Source organism: Apteryx mantelli, chromosome 9 (genome assembly GCF_036417845.1).
Source record: "Apteryx mantelli isolate bAptMan1 chromosome 9, bAptMan1.hap1, whole genome shotgun sequence".
Lineage (NCBI taxonomy): Eukaryota > Metazoa > Chordata > Aves > Apterygiformes > Apterygidae > Apteryx > Apteryx mantelli.
This window is the reverse complement of record NC_089986.1, coordinates 16,026,101-16,043,341: the sequence shown is the minus strand read 5'-3', so window position 1 is coordinate 16,043,341 and position 17,241 is coordinate 16,026,101. Positions and strand designations below refer to the sequence as shown.

At 37.1% G+C, this 17,241-nt stretch overlaps 1 protein-coding gene across 4 annotated transcripts in view; it reads left to right on the top strand.

The window, feature by feature from the left end:
- ACAP2 (ArfGAP with coiled-coil, ankyrin repeat and PH domains 2) overlaps nucleotides 1-17,241 on the top strand; it is a 78,233-nt gene that overhangs the window by 46,102 nt on the left and 14,890 nt on the right. For 3 of the 4 annotated variants that reach the window (XM_067301820.1, XM_067301818.1, XM_067301821.1), the window contains exons 10-16: nucleotides 2,003-2,115; nucleotides 10,602-10,653; nucleotides 12,145-12,245; nucleotides 13,466-13,571; nucleotides 14,010-14,218; nucleotides 14,427-14,496; nucleotides 15,818-15,912. In XM_067301820.1, coding sequence (XP_067157921.1) covers nucleotides 2,003-2,115; nucleotides 10,602-10,653; nucleotides 12,145-12,245; nucleotides 13,466-13,571; nucleotides 14,010-14,218; nucleotides 14,427-14,496; nucleotides 15,818-15,912 — 746 coding nt within the window. The remainder of the gene's footprint in view (nucleotides 1-2,002; nucleotides 2,116-10,601; nucleotides 10,654-12,144; nucleotides 12,246-13,465; nucleotides 13,572-14,009; nucleotides 14,219-14,426; nucleotides 14,497-15,817; nucleotides 15,913-17,241) is intronic. The other variant, XM_067301819.1, reaches the window with a different exon arrangement.

Genomic DNA, 17,241 nt, shown 5'->3' with positions numbered 1-17,241 from the left:
ATAAGAGTAAATAAGTTGTATACCAAAAAAATTGTGTGCAGGCTGGAATATTACATAGCATTGGTACTTTTTTGAAACTGATTTAGTCTTTTCTATAGCCTCCCCTCCCTCCCCACCCCAATACAGAAAAGGAGCATAGTGAAAACCAGAGATTTACAGAGGTACTTTTTGTTAACTGCAAATGTCAGGTCTTATTTTGTTTGTGTTTTGGGGTTTGTTTGGTGTGGGGTGCAGTTTTTTTGGTTGTGTTTTTTTTCTTTGTGAGAAGTATCTTCTGGTGGTATGCAAGAGTGACAGTCTTATACAATGTCCTGTCTCTTAGTTTTTGAAATTTAGGTGCCTCTCCCCCCATCCCCCATGAAACTTTATTTCCAGTGATGAGTCTCGTCTGCCCTTGTTAAGGGGAGGAAGAAGTCTCCATGTGTTGCTAATCAACTGAAATCTGAGCTAGTTGCATGTATATTATTTTGTTCTCTGGACATGGCTTGATACTAAATTATGTCACTTCATGTGCACTTTTTCATGCATCTCAGTAGCTGTTAGCCTCCTACTCATTGAATCATTGAATACCTGAACCCCCTAGCTTTTGCCCAAGAAAGAGGTTCATGCTGTTTCAGACAGGATACAAAAGCAGATAATCACCACATGCATCACTACTTAGTCTACTCTACCTTCTCCAGGAACATGAAGCAGTTAACCTTTCTAAAAAATGCAGTGGTGTACTAGAAAAGAGCTGTTATTAGACTTAAAAACCAAAATAACCACCCCATCCATATTCTCTTGTCCTACTCCTAACTTCATATTCTTGTCCAAGATTACAAAGAAGAAAATTACTCCTAAGTTCTCATCATCTTTGTCAGCATCTTGATTGCTCATTGATAGCATCATCTTTGCTGCTGCCTGTCCCCTAAACTCTGACGCAGCTCACTTGTCTGGCGACCGAGCTGAAGGCGGCAGCCCCACTGGCTCCGTACAGTCTTCAGCCACGGGCTGCCGCTGCTTCTGTGCAGCTTTGACTCCTGTAACTTCACCCCCCTCTCCCCTGCCTCACTCTCCTTTTTTGTTGGAATATATGAGAGACCTTGGAGTCAAAGGCTTTTTTTATATATTTCTGGGATGTAAAAATGCTCTAGTGGACTCGATAGTCTCATACTGTGCGTCTTTGGTCAGCGCTGATCCCTGTTCCTTCTCCCATGCATGTATTTAATAACTTCTTTTAACATGTGACTTAGATTATGAAAGATTAATGCATTTGAATGTCCACTTATGCTCTGTCCTAACAGGAATGAGATGACCAGATGACTTAGACCTCTTTGAAAAATCTCACTGTGTTAGAGAAATCCCACTCATGTTCAAAGCTCAGGAAAGATACAAGGAAAAGGGTTTCATATTTTTAACATGGGAGTTAACTATAAAGCAGATGGCATAATTTTTAATAATGGTCAACCTTTTTTATATGTTAATATGCTATGTGCTCATTCAATAATGACACATTTTTCTACTGTTTGCAGTTTCTCCTAGAAGGTATCTTAAATTTGTTCTCTAGATTTTAGTTAATACTGTACCCCTCTTTGGGGTGTAGACACCTGGAAACTCTTTATGAAATTATAGCAGTTTTGCATTTCCTTCCTCATTATATGACATCCAATTTCTTGATTTATTTCTTTCTTGTATCTTTCCTAGTTCTGGAATGCAGCTTTTCTGATCCAGAGACTTTTTCTGTCTTCCCTCCTCCTCCCCTGCAGTCTTTGAAAAGATGTTTGGTAAAATAATTAAATAATGCAGTCTTACTGTTCCGGATCTTATAAAGTAAAAATAGTCTTCAGCATCTTGATCTTCTAAAAATAGTATTTTATAAAGTGGCAGAAGCAGAGATTAATTGCTATGTTGCAAGCAAAACATTATTCCTAAATGTTTACCCTTTTTGACACTAATGCTGCTAATATTTGAAGCTTCATTTGAGACTACAATGTATTTTTCTTGTTTTGTTTCTTTGCATTAGGATTACTCCAGTGATGATACTAAATTAGAATACAATGTAGATGCAGCCAATGGTATTGTTATGGAAGGTTATCTATTTAAGCGAGCCAGCAATGCCTTCAAGACTTGGAACAGGTAATTCTTCAGAACCTCTCTTTAGTAGTTTGTAATGATACTATTTGTTAAGCTAAATTCTGGTCTGGCTTGCAACCCATGTAACCCACTGATTCCACAGATTTGCCCAAGATGTTGAGTTTTGACAAAAAATTTAGATTGCTCTGTTAATTACACTAGAGATGACACTTACTTGAAAGCCATTTCTCCTTATTTTCTGTTATTTTGTTCTGTTCCTAGTTGTTTGCAAGCCTTTTTCTAAGAATGTGTCTTAAAGTCTAAAGAAGTCCTGTGTATGGAAGGCTTACTTTGTGGCCACAATCTGACTCTGTAATTGCATTCTTGCCTTGCTTTGAGGCTGACACAGAACAATTTTTGTATTGCATATTGTATACAATCGTAAATGCAAGCAGTGGGAAAATAAGTGTTAGGAGACTTAAAATTAAATGAAAGTTTTATAGCCAGTGGAAGCAGGAAAACACAGTGAAGGACTCAAGTACTATTATTCTTCCTGAAAAATAGACATGTAATTGTTAATCTTTACAGTTCCTGTGCTGTGCAATGAATTTCTCTTAGTAGTTCTGGTAGTCCTGCTAGGAATTTAAAATACACTGTGAGTCTTGTCTCTTTAACAAGGTATCTTTTATGATTGTTTAAACATTTTTCCTCATTGAACAGGATTTCTTTTGACTTTCCAATAGTCAAGTTTCCTTACATTTCTTTAAGGAAACATTATATATGCTGGAGCGCTTACTCTATAGATGGATGCAGTTCTTGAATTCTGAAGTAAATTTGTTTTGATATAGGGCTGCTCTTACCATCTCATACTCCCCTATTTGCAGAAGTGCTTTTATTAAAGTATTGTTGTGTTTCAAAGGCCAGAATGTACATTTGGATATGTTGTTGGAAATGTGTATTTCATTTGTTTTTCAGTGGTTTACTAGTGAACCTTTTATTAATGCAGAAGCATTTATAAGCATTAAGTAGCATTAGTTGGATTTCTTTCACGTATGCTGGGTTGTTGGCAAGGTGTTTTATTACGGAAATGTTAAACTGAGCAAAAAATATATATATATTTTTAATGAAAGTCTCTTTGTTAATCAAGTGGACAGTTTCTGGTCAGCCTGAACTGTTGGTGTTGCTGATACGCTCTATCAGTAATACTAATAGATGCATCTGTTGTTGCTGTAGAGAGGTCATTTTACTGACACATGAGACTGTTGGGGTTGGTAGAACATTTTTGTTCAAGTATTTAAGAAGTTAAACATTACTTAACATTTTCTGCGTATTTGGAAGATATTGTAGTAGGGCCTCTTATAACTAGTCCTGCCGTAGCTAATTGTTTCTTGTCTTGAGCTTGAAGAATATTATTATTACTATTACTACTACTATTTCTCCTGTAAAATATATTTTGAAGTAGATACAGCCTTCTGCAGTCTGGACCACAAAAGTGGATAACAGATTTAAGACCTAACGTTTCCTACTTCTGCTAATTCAAAACATGTTAATCTGAAACAACAAACCTTTTAGAAGGGCTTGGCTTCGTTCCACTCTGAATAAAGCCAGGGTCTGGCTAGTGGGCTGAGGAGCAGCTCTGCTGAAGGGGACCTGTGGGCCTCGGAGGCAGCAAGCTGGGCAACACCCAGCAGTGAGGGCCGGCAGCAAAGCGGCCAGCAGCTTTGTGGATTACGTTAACAGGACCCCCAGTCGTTAAGTCGAGGGAAGTGAATATATCCCCCTTTACTCTGCCCTTGTTAGACTGTTTAGACTGTTGGTCTAAGACACCATGCCCAGCTTTGCGTCCCCCCAGTACAAGAAGCACAGGGACAAACTGAAGCAGGTTTAGCAGAGCTCCATCAAGACAGTCAGGGCTGGAGTACTCACCCTTTGAGGAGAGGCAGAGGAATTGGGGTTGGGTAGCCTGGAGGAGAAAAGGCTTTGGGGAACCTAATAGCAGCTGTCCAACACCTGTGAGGTGGTTATCAGTAAGATGGAGCCAGGTTCTTTACAGCAGTGCATGGGACAAGAGACAGTGGACATAAATTGAAATGGGAGGATCCAACTGGTAATAAGAAAAATCTTTTCACCTTGAGGACAGTCAAGCATTGGAAGAAGCTTCCGAGAGTAGTTGCACAGCCTCCATCCTTGGAGGCAGGTTTTCAACCTGGTCTGATTTTGCAAGTGACCCTGCTTTGAGAAGGAGGGTGGACTAGAGACCTTCTGGGATTCTTTCCACCCTGAATTATTCTGTGGTTCTCTGAACCTGGTAGAGGGCCCTGATGTCTTGCATCTTGGGACATCGCAAGTTATAGCAAATAGGGATTGCCTCACTTAAATCTCTACAGACTGATACAAGGGCTGCTGGTCACAATAAGCCTGTGTCAATACTGGCAAGCAGTGTGGAACTGTGAGAGTATATTTGTAGAACACACGTTTGGTGCTGCAATCCCAGTGTCCACATTTGCATGAGATTCTGAGGGGTTTTACTTTGGACTATCTCTAGTCTGGTCCTGCAGACTGAATATGCACTTGCAATTGTAATAATATCTAAGTTAGTTTTATCCAAATAGAATTCAGAGTTCTCCAAGACAACCCCGTGGGAACCAAAAAGTGGTAACTGGAGAAAACTGGGAGTTGTGCTTCAACAGCACATCCCAGTCTGGATTCAGATGCTAGTGTAAGCACACTTTGAGAAAACTCCACAGTAGCAGGGTAGGAGGTCGTCCTTAGCTGAATCCTCAGCAGGCTGGAAGAGTCCTTTTTGCAAGGTCTTGTGTAGGGTTGACTGCAGCCTCTTGATGTCTGAAGACAAACCTGAGACTCCCTCTCTGGGTTGTCTTCTGGTTGTCATAAAGGCCTTGCCCTGTGGGAAGGGAACAGAAGAAAGCAGGACAGCAGGTTTCAGTGTTGGAAGGTAGCTGAGAAATATTATCCCTCCACTTGGCTTCGTACCTATTAATACAACACACATCTTTCCTTGAAATGATAGAGTAGGACTGGATTAAAACTGATTTCAGTCTGTTGAACATTTAAGACTGACACAGAATAAATGTAGGGAAGTCATAATTAGGATATACAATGACATTCTTTGGGGATAAGTTTATAGATTTGAACATACGCTATCAAAACAAAGACAAAAAATAAGTAATTTAAGAGAGCCAAGATAACACTAATGAATCAGGGGTCCCTAATTTTAAGATATGCTTTATATTTGCTTATGTTTTCATTTTTTCTTCTATCATGAGTATACAATAAACCTAACTCTTTAGCCTCTTTATCTTAGATTCTCTATAATTTATCTCGTTGTTAGTGATAGGCTAGTTGGATGTTTCAGAATTACGCAGTGAGTAACACTGGGCATGATAGATATAAGCCATCAGTGTTTAGAAATCGAATCAATCATATGTTAGCTTTGTCCTTAATGTGTTTACAAACCATTACTAATTGTTGTGAAACTCTACTGAAATATCCTACATAAAATAAACATTCAAAGTTGTTCTTAATGAAGACAGCTTTTAATTAGTTTCTGAATCTAGCCCTGCTTTCTTTGTTTTTTAATGAAATGGAGAAGTATTTTTAACTTATTTTTATTTCCAAATACATTTGTAACTCAGATCGCTACATGTTAGATACCGCAGTGTCATTGCCTGTTTTCATTGCCGAAGACTGATGATGGGATGCTTTATTGACATAGTGGTGTAGTTTCACCTACACAGAGAATTCTTAAAGTTCACCGTGTATTAAGGGCTGGAGGGTATTTCCAGTCACTAGGGTACAAAAGTATCATTGCTTTAAACTGTTTTGTGCATAAAAATATAAAATGAAATCCTGAGGCAGGAAACATTTAGAGAACATGTTATTTGAGGATATTTAGGGCTGAAACCAGAGACCCCAAGAAGGACAAGATATTTTCAAAGTTCTTCTCAGGTAGGTAGACTGCTTTTTCTTACTTCATGCCCATCTGGGGTGGCAGGTGGTGGAATCAACCACCCACAACCACACTGAAACAAAGCCAGGAGAATTTGCCTGGAAAGGAACACTGGAATTTCCTGATGTTCTGAACCTCAGGCAACAGCTCTGACCTTCCTTGCTACCTCCCAGTTGCAATGCTAGTTGTAATTTGTATTTAATATGGTAGTTCCTCTTTTCCCTCTGTTAGTATTGGTTGGTATTTTGATGTCTCCAGATATTTTAAAATACTCTTTAAGGCAATTAACTGCAATTTTTTTTTAACTTAAAAGGACTAGTTTATACTTCCTAGCATTAAAAGCATAGGAGGAAAGGAAATGATACTAGGAATTTTGACGGGGTTTGAGACACATCAGTGTGATTCTAGCTAACAAAATAGAGATTGTTCTGTGATGCTTCCGTGTGCATGTCTTGGTATAAGAATGCATGGACACAAGAGTGGATTATCCTGGGGAAAGTCCAGTTGCTGCAAAAAAATTTGAAGAGTGACAAATCTGTTCCGATGGGGGAAAATTTGTTTTATTTTAATCCAAGCTTACTTCTTCCTAGTAGGATGTAGTTTCTGCCTGGGGTAGCTGGCAGCTTGGGTACGGTTATCTGAAGACTGTTAAGTTAATTTGGGGCTTTTGCATCAAGCTCCCTAGTTCTGGGATAGCTCTGTAAGACACTGGATTAAGAAACAAATAGTTTGTGAGCAGGCTACAGTGGGAACTATTTACAGTGTGACGCTGCTGCTTTTTTGGCTTCTGTTCGTGGCTATCTGTAAGAGCTGAAGATTTTGGAATCTCTTTATAGTGTGGCTAAATGGGTTGTTTATAATGTATTTGGGTGTTTCAGATGATAGTTTAGTGGAAACAAAATGATATATTTATAATGGAGAGTCTCACAGCAACAGGTTTGGAGACCTACTGTTTGAATGTGTTTATCTTTTAGTAAATGATGTATATGCCTTATAGTACAAGGGTCAGGAACTGAAATCAGTTGCATTTATTAGTGTGGAGCAGTAGGTGGAAAACTGTTTTGTCCCATATTTAAAAATAAATAAATAAATCTGTGTTATGGATAAAGGTGTGTGAATAAATGTGTGTGGGAAGAAAAACCTTTAGCAAATACTAGTATGTTCTGAGTAATTTTTTTTAGGTTGGATACATTAAACATTTTCCTTTAATTCTACTGTATTTTCAGATCATGCTAATTCTTTGCTTATTTTGCTCATTTTGCATTTTCATTCCTTTTCCTCCTTTCCCTTATGTTTTAATCCTACCCCATTTTTTCACATGACAGGAAAAAGCCAGATCACATCAGGTACCAACCAGCTTCTTTTATACCTTCCCAATGTTTCTTTGGCACGCAAAAAGCTCTTAATTAACCCTGCATTTAATTTTGATACTTGCAATGGATGTAAAGTGGCTCAGTCTAAGAAAAATAACAGAAGGATTCTGCCTGGGGTGACAGTGCACCTGCTGCTCAACACCTTTAAAAGAATTAGAAAGGCTGATCACATGCTCAGAAGTTTGAGTGCAGAAACTAAGTTTATGATCACCTTAATTCCTATATAGCTAAAAATAACTCAGTGTTTTGCCTTTTTCTAATTTAAGTTGGTGAGATTTTTCTCATCAACTGCACTGGAATTAGAAACGGCACTTTTAAATGTTGTGCGCTCTTAATCGTTCTGTTTTATTTGCATGCTGATGGCAAACAAAATTATTCCCCTTTGAAAATCAATAAAAATGATTCAAATTTTATATAAAATTCGAGTCATTTTTTTCTTGTTGGTCTTCATTCTCAGAAATTTGAAATGCTCTTTGCTGGTTTTTGTACCTTTTCTATTTAACAAATTGATTCATTTATTTTTTTTAAATGTGTAGGTATAAATTAGAAGAAAACAGTTAAGTTTCTAAACCCAAACAGCTTCATTTAAGTACTACCATAAATACAGTGGGTCAACATGAATTACTTTAAGACTTCCCTAAGTATACTTCCTCCTTCACCATGCTTTTCTCCTACTTTTTTCAGTGACAGAATGACACATTTAAAGAAACTTTGATAACACTCAATACTTACAGCACACATAGTCTTAAAGATTTAATTCTTCAAAGAGGGTAGATATGGTATATCCTTATAACACCTTCAGTCCATATATACTATGTCTCAAAAGTTCCTGGTTGTCACCGCCTTTGGCAGTGCACTACCAGTCTGTTTTGTACAGTAATAAATAATGTTTATTGATGAGACTTGGCTAATTAGAGATAATTTGGAAAGTTTGGACCCAGAGAACGTTGTTACTTTGGCCTCAGTAAAATTGCTCCGGTGCAGACACGTTGGACCTAAGGCTAACCCTTCTCATTTATATTTCAAAGCATATAATGAAGTAAATTATTTTTTTTTCTGTCGACATAACCTTAATTGAGGCCAGTTCACAAGTGCGAACTACAAGTTTACCTCCCCCCCCCCCCCCAATAAATGTTTCTTAAAAATTTTTTTTTGGCTGGGCTAAAATTTTTTTCTTAAACAGATTTCACTTCTCTACTGGGGGAGAAAAGTCATGGAATACTTTTAGACTAGACTTTGAAGATGACACAATTCTGTTCAGTTTGTATACTCATTTATATCCAGTTTATCAGACTGGAGTTTATTTACTCTAATGACTCACTAAATATATAAATATACAACAAATGAAGCATTGCATTAATGAAGTTAGTCGTACTACTACATAATGGTTATTATTAGGGATTTGCTCCATTGCATGTTATCTTGGGGCAGTGCTGCATTTTTCCTTCGTCTCTTAGGCACTGCTTTTCATGTTTCTAATTGGTGTACGTTCAAAAGCAAAGAATAAATCTGGGTTTATTTTCCTTTTCTGGTCTGCTTTTTAGCTGAACTATCTATTTAAATATTAGCAATAACCTCCCTTATGCTTGGATTAGAGGCTTAGTTACTGCATCTGGTTGTGTTTTTTTTTTTCTTTTTTTATAGATGGTAAAGGTGATACCTTTTAAATAGCAGTGACCAAAACAACTCTTGTGAAAAAATTGAAAAAGTAGTTAACTTCTTATTTAATTATCTTAGCCCAAAGAGATGACCATTATTATGTTGGAAATCCAGTATTACAGGAGATCCTGTTGTTGCTTTTTTTAAATTAAATATATCCGCACAACATTTGAAAAGAATGATTGTTAAAAGGTAGAATCTCATCTGTCTACTAGGTACTAACTTTTGTAACAAACACTAGATTTTCTGATATGGATCTAACTTTTTTGTGTATCTTTTGTATATCTTTCACAGTTGTTTTTTCTCTTAACAATTTTTTGTGCTTCTTTTCCTGAATGGCTTGTGGTGGTTGGAATATGTGGAGCCCTCTTGTTACTAACCTAGTAACAAGCTATAGATTGGTATTCAGCAGTTTATGGAGAATTAGAAGATAAGTTTCAATAGCATCTTTTGGGTGCTGTTAGCATTCAAGCCAATTAGCAGTGCAGAAAAAAGTGACGCGCTGTACGAGTGGGGTATTGGAGGTAATGGCTTTAATATGGCACGGTAAACACAGGCTCATATTATAAGCCCGAACAAAGCAAATAATTCTGAATTTCACTGCAGTACTGAATTATTTTTTACATTCTCTAACTTTCTCCAATTCAAAAAGAGATGATCAGTTAGCTTTTCTTATTTTGTGCATCCCCAGGAGAGCTAGAAAGGGTTGGTTATATTTGTTAGGTGTGGGGGTGTTTTTATTTTATTTTTTTATTTGATGGCCTGTTGAACACAGTTGTTGAAGGTCTGAGATACTCGTAATTTTTCCTGAATGTGAGTAACTTTTTGGTTCTCAAGTGTTACAGCACTATTAATTGCATCCTATTTGGACACTAAGTTTGATAATGAGGGATACAGTTCAGTTTTTTTCGTGCTATCTTTTTCTGGATTTTTATAGGATGCCTGAATTTAATCTCTTTGAAGTAGTTTTCCATGAATTTGAGGCTAAAATTAGGATCCTACTTAAAACACTTTTTTTTTGCACAATCTTTTTTATTTCATCATATAAAATTTTAAAAAATGTTAAATACAGTGAGACATTAAATACTCATATGGGATGGTAATGTTGTGCCTTAGTAAACTGTTTTCTAGTTCCACTCCTGAAAATATTTCAGGGGTGAGTGGGGAGTTTAAGTATTCTTGTTTGTCAAAGTATTTGAAATGTAAATCAAATAATCACTTAAAACTTCAGCTTGCTGTTAAAATACTTAAGTATATGTTCTTTGAAATGAAAACATTTTGTATGATAGCTTAACTAATGTTGCGATAACACGAATGTATTTGTTTAGGACTCAAATTATTTAAACCTTGCTTTATCTTTTCTGTTTTGTCTCTGCTTTTTCCTTGTTTCATTATTCTCATGGAATCCTTGTCCAAACTGACTGCGGCATCACACCTGTGAACTCTTTATGCAGTGTTTCTCTGTAGACTGTATGTTAGCCCGTTGCAGTCAAATAAGCACTGTAAAATCAATTATGTGTTGTTTGGATCTCTTTTTATTTAAATAGGCGCTGGTTCTCCATACAAAATAACCAACTTGTGTACCAGAAGAAATTTAAGGTGGGTATCGAGGATGGGCTTGGGAGAGTTTGGTGGGGGCGATGGTTCCCTCCCTGGGCGAGGGGCAGCAGTGAGTCCTCGCACTGACGTCCTGTGTGCTCTTGAGCAATCCCCTTCATTTTCTAAATTCGTTTTTCCTTTTTTAAAATGAGAGCGATACCTACAGATTTTGAGATTCCTGCATGGTCATCTGCAAGCACATACTTTATTTTTTACAGTTTTTTACCTTCTTGCAGAGAAGAGGTATGGAGAGTTGTTACAGCCTGTTGATCCCAAAAGGCTTGTACACACTTGCTGGCAGACTAAATATTCTGTGCTGTTCTTTGAATAGTTGTTTTTAACTCCTTAAAGACTTGCCAGATTCCCACACCCAATTTAAATGCTTTTAAAAATAAAAAATAAAAAATCCATCTATCTATCCAGGAAATGAATGCATGAAAAATCTTTGTTGTGAAACAGTTGTGGATAATCCATGTATCTGATGTATCTGATACTGCAAACGTATGGCAATTCAGTGGTAGATGTCAGTATTTTCGCCAGCGGAAGAGTACAGTTCTTACCATCACAGCTGCTGTTTATTACAGCTGCAAATGCAACTCTACCCCCAAACAGTAGAAGCCAACCTTTTTAATCAACGTTTGGGCAGGAGTTCCTTTATTTTGCTGGTCTAGAAGCAGCTTTCGCACTGAATAGCCATAACTGTTTGTAGTGCTGGGGAAAAAACAGTATAAAACTCTATACAGAAGGATGATAAAAAGGACAATTTTGTGACAGTTCATTTCTTTGCGATATTAACAGACCAGGTTCAGAGTCTATTAATTGTTATCTGACACTATCACATCATGGGCTATGGTCTTTCTGGTTGTAAAGGAAAGCAAACTGTTAAGTTTGCATTAGCCCATTTGAATCAGGCAGGTTGTGTTTGTGAATTCCAGTTGCGTTTTTTTCTTAATATTATATGACAGAAGCCACTTTTAGAAAGACTATTCTTCTAAAAATGCTGTTAGCCCATAATAAATGTTTTGAATCAAGTTTTCAAAACCCGCACATCCCAGCTTGCTTTTTGTATGTGGCACTTACAGTGTTGCGGGGTTAGCTGGGATCTTTCTGATTCATTCGCTAGTTGGCTGCATCTCTTTTCAGACAGTATCTTGGAATTCCTTTGAATATTGCTGATTACATTTAAGCTGTTGATTATTTAATCAATTTGATTGTAGGTAAAAAGGCATTCTCCAAAGGCTCTATTTAGATTTTCATAAAATATAACTAAACAATAAAACATAACTAAATATTTCTTGCTAAGTATATCTGATACTTCTTACTTAATATTTCATCTTATCTGTTTACTTATTTTTGTAGAAAAACTTGTCTTAAATAAAATTAACTGAGAAATAGTTTGAGACTATGAGCAACTTTCTTTTCTTTTTTCTTCTATATGTGACTTGTTTTATTCATTTTGTCTCTCTCTTTTTTTTTTTTTTTTTTCTTCAGGATAATCCCACGGTGGTAGTTGAAGATTTGCGGCTTTGCACAGTTAAACACTGTGAGGACATAGAAAGACGTTTTTGTTTTGAGGTGGTTTCACCAACAAAGTAAGGAGAAGTGAGGGAGCTGTGCTTATTTAAAAAAAAAAAAATTGTTACATTCAGTTGTCTTGAAATAGAAGATGAATGTATCTCTTGGGACAGATCAAAACAGGAAAAATATGTGAACAATTTTGTTCTCTGAAACTTTGGATCAAGAGTAAGTGATACTATGAGAAGTGTTCCTAGTATTTAGTTTACTTTTGACATTGAAATAAACATGCATTCTTGTGCTTTCTGTATAAATAGTTGGTGGCTGTTGAGGTGTTACAGCTTAGTGGTAGCTGACACTGTCAAGCTGCTTAGTGATATAGAAAACAGCTCTCAGTTACTCCAGATAATTTGTAATTGGCACAATGAGATGCAAACATAGAACAAGGCAGGGTTTCAGGAACGTTAAATTACACTTCAGAACACACTAAATGAAACTACCAAATAAAAATATTTGTTTCAGCTCTGTCAGCGCAGTCTGTTGGTTGTATTTGGAGAAACGTGGCAGCCCTGCCAGAGCAAGGGCAGGACATTGATTTCACATTAATGATTTATGACATCAGCCATATTTAACTCTTTGATATAAGGTCAGCCTGCTTCTAGGTTGGGATGTTAGCTCCACACCCTGCTCCTACTTATTTATTTTCCTCTTAATAGATAGCTGTCTTAACATTTGCATTGCCATCTGTGGTTCATTTTAACATGCATTTTGTTCCTGCCTGCCTGTGCTTATTCAGCCCATAAGTGTTGCGACAGTTATATACTTCATGACTTCCTTTGACTGTTGGTGTGCAACGTAGTTCTTTCTGTTAATGGAAGGCTGCAAAGTCATTTTCTTTTGAAATCAGTGAATTAACCGTGTTTTCAAGGACTGATATCTACATCTTATGTAGATAATCACGGAGGTAAATTGCAGGTAAGGATATAAAAATGAAAAATTCAGGATAATAAAAGAAATAGTTAAACCATTCTCTGGGATACTCCAGGTCCTATCTATATGTTTTTACATTACTTGTAAATAGTTTTGAAACAAGGAATTTGTTGCTTATAAAGGGTCAGCTGCGTTGTTATCCCAAAATAGATGGCTTTAACTATTATATAATGCTTACCAGATAATATAAAGAAGTTGATAGCTAGAAACTTTCTCAAGAGTTTGAATTTTAGTGAGCAATGTATTTTCTGATGTGAGCTTGTTGGTCAGTCTTTCTGAATCTGAGTACACGTATGCTTTGTCACAGAAGCTGCATGCTTCAGGCCGACTCAGAAAAGCTGCGGCAGGCATGGATTAAGGCTGTTCAGACCAGTATTGCTACAGCGTATAGAGAGAAAGGGGATGAATCTGAGGTAAGTTTTAAAACAAACAAACAAACAATAGATCCTGAAAAGAAAAAAACAGAGAACTCCTTTTATGAGATGGGGTGAAAAAAGAATCCATTGCATGTCTTCTATTGGAAATGCAATGAAATCTTAAAGGCTATGGTTTTTATCTGTTTTTTTTTTTCCACTTCATCTTACTAATGTTGCTGTGGCCTGTATGATTTGATGCGATTTTTCTGTAGTGCAGTTAAAATTCACAAGATCAGTGTATACTGTTATCTTCAGTTCTAATAAAAAGCTAAAGACTTTTTCAGTTCTATGGTTTTCCTAGGCTTTAAGTGCAAAAGTTTCTTTTGTAGGGTTCTAGTGCACAGTCAGTATCTGTTGGATCTTCTTTAATTTAGTCGGTCTTGCGCGCGCTCTCTCTCTCTCTTACTCTCTCTCTATTTTTTGTTTTGTTTTTAGAAACAGGAAAAGAAATCATCCCCTTCTACTGGAAGCCTAGAATCTGGCAGCGAGACAAAAGAGAAGTTGTTAAAGGGAGAAAGTGCTCTACAACGGGTTCAGTGTATTCCTGGTAACGCTGCCTGCTGTGACTGTGGTTTGGCAGATCCTCGCTGGGCCAGTATCAACCTAGGAATCACGCTGTGCATAGAGTGCTCTGGTATACACAGGTTGGTGAACTCTTTGGAAATGTATGATTTATGCGTTGCCTTAGTGTGTTGTTTTGCCTCTTTAAATGTACGCAGAAGGAAGATAAGAGACACCTATTTGTAAGCAGACTTAAGGTAACTGCTCTGCCTGCATAAACTAATAGTAAAGCTGTCTGAAGTATGGCATAGCATGCAGTTATGAACTAATATTTCTTTTTATGCTGTTTAGGAGCCTAGGAGTCCACTTTTCAAAAGTAAGATCTTTAACGCTGGATTCATGGGAACCTGAACTTCTAAAGGTATGATAATACCTTTGAAACAGGAGTTTGTTTGGTATTTATATTGTTGGCCTACAGCCAGGGCATCGGAAACCTCAATGCAGAAAACCTTGTATTCATACCTAGTGTATGTTTAGCACTTGTGAGTAGAAAATGTTTATAACTTTTCTTTTTTTTTTTTTGAATTCATACTCTTATACAACCATGCTGTGGTTATTGAAGCAGCAGTTGTATTTCTTAATAAGAAGTTGCTGGAATAATTTATGACACTTAGTGTGCTTGGGAACCTGAAGCAGTAAGTTTCATCTGATATTTTTGATATTTAAAAACTGAAATCTGTTTACAGACCAATAATGTAGTAAGCTTGAAAAAACTTGAAGTACTATGTCAAGGTAAAGAATGATCATACTCGAAAATCTGGATGCCAAGTCTTACAGTGGGATCTTGCTTTTGTAGGCTTATTGGCTTTTAGAACTCTTTTTTTGCAGTTCCTGTTGTTTGCAAAAATGCTAGTTGGAAACATGGTTATGAAGATCACGTGATATTGTGAAATGCAGAAATAGAAACTCGTGCATGTGCATTTGTGCAATTGCACAGTTTATGCAAAGCATTTGTTTCTAGCTGTGTTCCAGGAATTTTGTATTACTTCTCTCTTTTCAACAATTAAAAGATGATGCAAGTAGGGGTGTTTATTTCTTGTGACTTTGAGCTTAAATTGCTTTTATATCAATGTACCCATGTTGCAAATAAAGGCCTGCCCTGTCTAGCTCATGCAAATAGGAGAGCTGAACATTGTACCTGGATATTAGAAGCAGGAACTCTGTTCATTACCAGCAGTAAATTGGACTTCTTGGACTGAATTCTCCTTAAAGTAGTATGCGCAGACTGTGTTTCCTTCTGATCATTTTCTATAGCTGTAACAGGTCATGGTTTAGCAAACAAATCTCTTGTTTGATGAGATGGGGATAGAATTCAGTGAATTGTCTCTTGCTAGGTGGGATAAGAACAGCTATTAGCAAAGCCTAGTGGAAAAGTGTATGTTTGTTAATGAGGTCTGCAAATGTCATTCTGATTGCATAAAAAAATTCTTGAGTCACAGGCAGTCGTATTCACAATCCTTTTTCAGAAGGCAATAACACTTTTTTTTTTTTGCTATCTTATTCAGAATTTGTTCCCTTTATTCACTATTTGTTTTATTATCATGCAATAAACCCATGCTTAATTTTGTCAGTGAGCTCTTACCAGTGAAAAATATTGAGGTGTAGAAATAGGCTGAGTGAGGTATAAACAAACAACTGTTTATAATTGTGTTTGAATTTATTTATTTATTTTTGCTTCATAGCTTATGTGTGAATTAGGAAATGATGTTATAAATAGAATATATGAAGCAAAGTTGGAAAAAGTGGGAGTAAAGAAGCCGCAATCTGGAAGCCAAAGGTAGAATTTACTTTGATTTCATTTGTTCATCTTTTCATTAAGTTAAAAATATGAATTTAAGCGATTTGCATCATTTTAATACAAATACAACTGAATTTTATCGCTTTTTAATAACTGATCGTTTTCTTGTTCTGTACCACTGTCCCTCTGGGTTATATATCTCATGCCTTTCAAATACTGTATGATTATCTCATGGACCAATGCATTCATCTGGTGATTAGAAGTTCTTTGCTCATATAAGCCAGCACTCCGTTCTTGTGGCAGTTCCTGTGATCTAACTCTGCCTCTTTCCATTTCAGTTTTATCCTTCCCCTATCTGCTTCTCTACAATGTGCCTTTCTTATCACATATTTTTCTAGTCCACTTTAGCTTGACCTTGACGTGTTTGCATATGTCTAAATTTTTCACTCCAGCTTCATCTCTCCAGTGCTCTCCAGCTGGTGGTATCGTTTGTAACTGTCTTCCCTTGACTTACATCACATCTCCCACTAGCTATTTTCACCTGTGCTGTTTTCCAGTGTCCATCCTTTTTTTTTTTTTTTTCTTTCCGATTTTGAAATTTCACTTGGTTTCTACCAGTGCTGCCATTACCTCTTGTCTCTTTCCCCTTTTCTCTTACTCTTGCTGAAGTACACCTGGTCCCATGAGCAAAGCCTGCATGAATTCTCTCTCTGTGTGTTGTTATCTCGCACCAAGAACATGGCACTACCACTGTGTTCCGCATTGAACTTCTCTTTTGCTTTCCAGGTTCCCTCTTGACACGTAGCAGGGTCCACAGTCTACCACATCCTTGGATTTAGATTGTGGTAGTCTCAGACCATGACTCTTAATCTGAATTTCAATTTTCATAGTAGTCTATCTATAATTCATACTACTTTTTCCTTGTTGCCTCCTTCAGCCTCCAGTTTTAAAAGGTGCTGCCACTTCACTATGTTTAACACTCCCTTGATTTACTCCTCTGTGCCCCTGACGCCCAGTCTTTCTCTCTGTCTTGTCCTGTTAACCTCTATTGGGTTCATATTACCTCTGTTCCTTCTGTTGGCCCCTTTCTGCTTCTCTCATTCAGTCGTTCTTTTTCAGATCTCGCTCCCTCCTTTCGATGAAAAGATACTCCTTTCTATAGCATCCTGCTCTGTCTCATCAGTGTGGACATGCTGACTTCTACTTTCCCATCTGCTTTGTACCATCTCAACCAGCTCTGCCTGGTCTGTGAGGTGCTCCTGGGAGCAGTCTGTGGCTGCGTTGACTTTTGTTTACAGTTGTTCTTGAGCTCGACTTTTGTTCCCCGATCCTCAGCGTGCTCTTTTCTCCCCTTCTTCATCCTGCATT